The 7,397-nt window shown below is 41.0% G+C and overlaps 1 protein-coding gene across 1 annotated transcript; it reads right to left on the bottom strand.

The window, feature by feature from the left end:
* Positions 1–3,187: 3,187 nt before the first annotated feature.
* Positions 3,188–4,177, bottom strand: LOC310692542 (olfactory receptor 9G19-like; the record flags this gene model as incomplete). The annotated part of the gene is made up of 1 exon (XM_083473488.1): positions 3,188–4,177. One exon carries the CDS (start codon positions 4,175–4,177, stop codon positions 3,188–3,190), a length of 990 nt encoding a protein of 329 aa, XP_083329614.1.
* Between the last annotated feature and the right edge of the window lie 3,220 nt (positions 4,178–7,397).

Genomic DNA, 7,397 nt, shown 5'->3' on the forward strand with positions numbered 1-7,397 from the left:
TGTGATGTACACCTGCTCCATAGGATAGACACACACACACACACACACACACACACACACCACAAGCATGTGGATCATCATAGTTGCCTGCATTTTAATTTTGCCTTGGGGATGTGGATGGGGGACTGTTATGTCAAGATTCTGTGCTTCAAAAAGTTATGATTAAACCACTGATGAAATCAACTTCTTTCTTATGGATGGATGGATGGACAGATGGATGACCTGGAAAATATTTTCATCGTTTCTTCCAGTTTCATTCAGAATACATTTATTCATAGCATTTTAATATGTTTAAATGAAAAACAAACAATTCTGTTCCATGTAAAACTAAGAAGAAATCTACTACCTTTGTGCAGGAGGCACAACCTATGTCCTAATCAGCCAATTAAATAAGAAGAGAGCAATTAAGGATTAATTAAGTCAGAAGGTAACAACTTTATGTTGCCACAAACACACAAGGCCCATAACCTCAGAGAGACCTTGTCAAATAAAGCCCCAAGGCACAAACATCAACAGGCCACACTGGACTCATAATAAACAGCTGAATTTGAAGACTGGAATACAATTGGGAGAGTTTACAATTAAAGGGAGGTTTGCCAATTACTCAGTATAATGAGGATTCGTCCTGTAATTAGAAGGTGCAGCTAATCTTACAAACATTTGTTTCATGTGTAAACTTTTTCCAAATAACTAAATATTGTCCTCTTACTTTATGAAAACATATATTGCTGTAACGGTTCTCCAATGTTTATTTTAATTGTAAAGAAACTAATTCCAATTCTCAGTCTTTAATAAACATCTACACCAACTACAATTGGAAACATGATCTAATTAAAGGGACTAATAGCAGATTGCTCAAAGGCATAGTTAATGAAATCCTAGAGTTATAGGCCCCCATTCCTCATGTTTTATATCTACAGAGCCAAAGTTTATATGTAAGGCGGACACATATTATTGGGACCCAGATATCCAGGGTGTGGGGCAGTCCAGGTTTCTATCCCATTACTATGAAAGAAAGAAAAAGAATAAATATTGTATATTATGCTTGATATTTATGGGAACTTATTTATCTATGTATTTCTTGTACAGCTCTTCAAATATTGCCATAGTATTACTCCATTGGTCTATATTTGTAAAGTGTTAGGTCCAGATGTAGCTGTGCTTAGAACAGACCCACAGAAATAATGATTAACTTAAATATCCTTAAATTTAGTGGATCTGTTGTAAGCATTACTAAGTTTGGATACAACCCAAAATGCTTCCTGCCATGTTAGACCTTTTGATGCTTCAGATAGCATTTTATGTAAATGGGATTGTATGAACAAACTTGGTCCCTGAGACCATCACCTGGCACCTATTTTCATGTGCCTACTGCACAGGAGGTCCAGAGGGTGGCAGCACAAAATGGGTCTTTTCTGCAGTGGCTTCTCCTTTGTGTTATGCTCTATTCAGGGATGTTTGCCTGCAACCTTCATTACATATCTTCAGGAGCCAGGCAAAAACGCTTCTCTTTAACCAAGCATTTGGCTTTGTCTGACTAACATTCTATGTGTTTTTGGGAGGGGGGTATTAGTTTGTTGCTGTTTTTGTCCTTTGTTTTGTCTTCTCCCTTTTTATTTTTATATTGTGAACCACCTGTGATCTTCAGATGAAGGGTGGTATGCAAATTTAATAAATAAATATGCATAATTAGAAATAAATAAACTACATTTGACATCTATCCCCCAGAATTAATATTTGCACTTAACATGTTTTTAGGAGATAAAACGAAATTGCTCCCCAGCTTCTGGAAGTTTAATAGATGGCAGACAAGCCAATTTCACAGATGCTGTCAAATTTCTGTAAAACCTCTGGTTTCATGCCACTGGGATAAGCAATCTTCATAAGTAATTAAATGGGCCAAGGAAGTGGAGAAAGCAGGCAATCAATGATATAGAAAAAGGTTTGGAATTTGCCTCTTCTTTATTACCTTTGCACGAATAACAGGAAAACAATCCTTTTAATGTAAAGAGAAAATGGTACCATTCACTGGCAAAATGTATTGCGTGGCTATTCCCTCCCCCCCACAGGTGAAATAAATAAAGACAACGGACACAGCGATTTAGGTTTAATGGGCGAAATTGGCCACAACTTTATTGATTACAGGAAAGAAGGGTATTGGCTTTAGGCATTGGCCCCTAACCGACTATCCGGTCTAACCGGGAAGGGTTAAACACCAACAGGGGGAGCCACCCGAGATGCGTATCCCTAGGCGCTCCCCGAGGGGTTACCGCTCGGGGGCGCGCTTTAGGCCCTAGCCTCCGTAGGTTTCGGACGAGGCGTCGCCCCTCGGAGTCCTTTAACGAACTACCCTTCAAGCATTGGGGGAGGTGATGGCGTTCCTCCCCCCCAACCTCATCTGCATGACAATACCCCGGCCAATGCCTACCGCCAAAACCAAGGGAGTTGTGACGATTTGCTACGAGGTAGGTGAAAAAACCAAGTGGCTCACAAAACCAGCCAATTAGCCAAATGGAAAAACTCCTACCAGGCCCCTTGCGGCGACCAGCCGAAGCCCATAGCAAGATCGGTGGCAAAACCTAAAGGGCGGGTGGGTGGGAAACCGCGTCGTCTCCCAGGCGAAAAGGGGCGAGCCGAGGGCTGCCCCGACCTTAAGTGGCCTTTCTAAGGCCCGCCCCTGCCGCCAGCCGATTGGCTGGCGCCAAGGGGATGTTAATTGGGGGAATCCCGGCGGCCTCCCGCGAGGCTGGCACTAGCCTCGCGAGGGCGAGTGTGGATGGTGTCGTGATCCCGCAACCCCCCCTCCTCCTGACGATCGGAAGGGGCATTGTATTAACAAGTTAAGCTTCAAAATGTGCTATATTCTCCTCCACACAAAAAGGCTTCCTTCGCATCATATTCCTGGAAAAAATGTTGGGCTGAATTCTTTGGTCCTGCTTGATATTGTGGTTTTTTACATTAAATAACCAGATATAACAACCAGCTGCAAATGTTCCTATATAGATCAGAACTGGCCCATATCGATGGGTGGTCCCCCTCACAATTCTAATGCACCTCATTAGTCTCATAGGAACATGTACAGATCCCATTGATACATACTTTCCAAATCTCACAGCAGAACATTTTATCCCAAGAAACAAAAGCAAAACATTAAATATGAGAGATCATCGCAGCCACATCTAATTTATCATCTAAATTGTTGCAGTTTTCCAATCTGGATTCTCAAAGGCATTGGGCAAGGTGGGCATCTTCCAAGGATTTTCCCCAAAGCTTCATTTACATCTTTGTTCCTTAGGCTGTATATGAGGGGGTTGACCATTGGAGTGAGGACAGTGTAAAAGAGAGAAAACACTTTGTCAAGATGCCTTAGGATGCTGACTCTTGGGAGCATATAGACCATTATGAGTGTTCCATAGAACAGGCTGACCACCGACAGGTGAGAGGAGCAGGTGGAAAATGCCTTTTTCCTTCCAGTAGTGGATGAGATTCTTAGGATTGTGGCTATGATATAAATGTATGAGGTCATGGTGAGCAGGAAAGGAGGCAAAGTGAATGTGCAGGCAAAAACAAAATTTGTGAGCTCCATCCAATAGGTGTCACTGCAGGAGAGCTTTAGCATGGGTTTTAAGTCACATATATAATGATCTATTTCATTGGGGCCACAGAAGAACAACCATGACATTGAAATGGTTGTAATGGTGCTGACCAAAAACCCACATACCCAAGACCCAGCTGAGAGCTGGAAGCACAATTGGCCATTCATGAGGACTGCATAACGCAGTGGTTTACAAATGGCTAAGTACCTGTCATAAGACATTGCAGAAAGGAGATAACATTCAGTACCTGCTAGGCAAGCAAATACGTAATACTGCACAAAACAGCCTGCAAATGAAATCTCTTTCAAGCCGGTCAAGAAACTAGCCAGCATTCTTGGGAGAACAGCTGAACTATAGCAGATCTCCAAGCAAGACAGATTCCCCAAGAAGAAGTACATTGGAGTGTGAAGGCGTCGGTCAGTCACAATGAGCATGGTGATGAGAAGGTTCCCACACAGGGTCACCAAGTAAATAATCAGAAATACCAGGAAAAAAAGACCTTGCAGTTTAGGGAGATCCTCAAATCCTATCAGGATAAATTCTGTGACAGTTGTTTGATTTCTCCATCCTGCTCTTCCCATAGGTTTCTTTCTGTGGGGGGATGAAATAAACCATCAGATCTCTTTGAGGAGGAGCAACAATTTAGTCAACAAAGCTAAGACAATGGAAGCTCAATTTCATCAGTCTCCTTCAACTGCTGCAGAAAGTGCAGAGAGAGATTTGCCTCACAGTAGGATATGTCTCTGCCTAACAATGCTTTTGTTTCATTTTGTTTTTAAACACAGTCCTAGTGCCCATATCTGTCCCCTTAACCAGGGACAGTGGGCCTTTCCTGTGGGCTTTATGGTCAACCTTTCAGTGCCCTCATACCATGTGGGACCCAGTCCCTTAAAAAAGAACCAGTTCACTAAAAAGAGAAAAGAGAAGCACTTTACCTTAATTACAAGTGTTTAATAAAAGCTGCTATGCTGTCAAAATCCCTGTACTGCAGTTTTCTGGAAAACTAGTGGTTGACATGCAGCTTGGTTTTCATGTAGGATGTTCTCTTTTAATTCACCCTTAATCTACTCAATCTGCTGCCTGCAGTTCCCATTGAAACCAAGCAACTTAAGGCTGACACTGTCTCTGGATGTGCTACAATATGCTCTAATGTTGGAAACGAACTACTTAAATAAATGAGCCCATTCCGATTTACAACAAGCAGATGAAGAAACTCCCTTTACAATACTTCTACAGTGTAATTAGCAGAAGCACTGTAATGATCACTGCTAATTATAAAGATAGAAAAATATTACACCTGTTGTTAAATGACGTTTCTGTTGCAAATTTATTAAAGAAAGAAAAGCAGCAAAAGCACAGCAAAAGAAAAAAAATACAAGGAATAAGGGGGGGGTGTCAACTTACATTAACAATACAAGAAGCATCAAGTCATCCATCTTAATTTACAAATACAGATTGATGCATGCCATCCAAATGTCTCAACAGGAATCCAAACAAAGTTGGTGTTTAAACAAAGTACATTCAAATATAGTAAGGGTGTTCAGTTCTTCAGACCATTGCATAATAGAGGATGAGTATTTATCCTTCTGAGGTACTAAGGTTACTATAGGAATATAATTTAAAAATTCATGAACATCCACAAATACTGATGATTTCACCAATACAAAACTGATATGGACAACAATCACAAAGGAATTATTATTATTAATTTTTTCTCCAAGGAACATGAAGTGGCATACATCATTTCCCAACTCCACATTTAGTACCCACAAAAACCCTGTGAAATAGGTTACGCTGAGAGACAGGGATTGGCCCAAGGTCACCCAATGAGCTTTATGACTGCATGGGGATTCAAATCTTGTTTTCCTAGGTCATAAGCCTCAATGAGGTATTTCCAGCGTTACAACTCCAGGATCTATCTGAGTTAGACAATACCTTCTTGTAGGGGCATTATGGAGTCCAGTACAGACGACCCGTTTTAGGTTGCCAGAGTAGATGTGGAACAAGGGTGGCATAGAGCAGGGTGTTTCAATTGCATGCAATTACACACAAGCACACAATTACCTGGAAAACAATCCCCACACAAAATTGGGAGTTGCCTGTACACCCAAAATATTTTTATTTTTATTTTTTTGCTGAATCAGTCTCAATTTTAGAACTGAAGAAACATTTTATATAGATTCTAAAGTGAATTCCAATTGTTTAGGATGTTCATTGTAAACAAATGCAAAATGGTGCATGTTGGGGCAATTTATTTTCTTAATTTCACATAAACACTTCCTGAAATTCTTTTAAGTGGACATGCCAGGGATAGAACAAGGATGCAGTGCTGAATTTATGTATAGGCTAAGTAGGCTGAAGCCTAGGGCCTCTAAATCTAGGGGGCCTCACCAGCCCACCCGCTCCCCAGCGCGCAGTCTCCCCTCTCCCAAAATTGCAAACCCAAGACTTCATGCAAGGGCAGGGCAACTCAAGCCCAGCAACTATGAGACTCAGGGCTAGCCAGTGGGGCTCAATTTGAAGCAGTGGGGCACAGCGCAACTTGCTGGACTTAACAAATAAGAAAGTTTTCAGAATTTAAATTCTAGATTAAAATTGATTACTTCATTGAGAAGGGGATTGTAAGAAAAACACTGGGGCCTACTTTGAATAGTAGTGTGCCTGGTATCTGGTGGGCAATCTCATCCTTTATTTCCACACTGTGGGTGCAGAACAAATCACCTGTCAGGAGAGTTATGACATTCAGGTGCGGGTCAGATGCCTTGTCAATCCCAGCAGGAATATAAAAGGATGACTGCCCTGGCCAGGCCTTCACCTGTGGTTTTTTTAAGAATAGCATTGCAACTTCATTTTCCGAAAAAATAATGCTTATTCCAGTGTTTTTCAACCTTTTTTGGGCAAAGACACACTTGTTTCATGAAAAAAATCACGAGGCACACCACCACTGTGTGCGGAGAGGGAGATGTCAGAGCCGCTGCTCTCTATGGGGAATCGGATGAGAGCGGACCGCCTGTCCGCTCTCATCCGATCCCATCCAATCTGATCCCCACCCAGGACGGATGGAAAATAGGGTGGACACAGTCCGGCGCCCGCCTAGTGGGCGAAAATTTGACTTTCTTTTTTTAAAAAATCTTTCGAATTTTTCAATTTTCCCCACGGCACACCAGGCAACATCTCGCGGCACACTAGTGTGCCGTGGAACAGTGGTTGAAAAACACTGGCTTATTCCACAAAAGGTTTACAACGTTCAATTCTTGCAAAAGTTTTTCAGTGTTAATTTTATGCACTTTTTTAAAATCACCATGGTATTTACCAGTAATATCTTATGTTGTTTAGAGGAGAAATTCTGAATTTTTTAATGTTCAAGTTATGATTCCTTTCTTAAATTACTCCCATTGTGTAAAGAATAGTTTTAGGACACATTATTAAAGCTAAGCATTCCTAAGCATTACTAGAATTCCTGCATACATAGTGGTCCCATGAGCGCTACACGTGGGGAAGGTTACTTCCACTGTCCCTATTTTGTGGGCACATTTCAATCACATAACAGCAATTTAAAATTGTACAATTAAAGCAAAGTTGGTGTTCCTTTATCTTCCTTCCTTCCTTTATTTATTTGACTTGTTAATTTCTTGTTACCCAAAGGTCTCCAAGTACACATACAAACATTTTAAATACACACACTGTATCAAATTTGAGGTGGATTTTTAAGTAGAACAAAATGATGGCTTACACATTCAGTTTCCCACTGTTCAAAATGATGCACATTCATTTGACAACTATTTTCATTTATTCTGATCG

Source organism: Podarcis liolepis (genome assembly GCF_965112155.1).
Source record: "Podarcis liolepis genome assembly, chromosome: 13".
Taxonomy (NCBI): domain Eukaryota; kingdom Metazoa; phylum Chordata; class Lepidosauria; order Squamata; family Lacertidae; genus Podarcis; species Podarcis liolepis.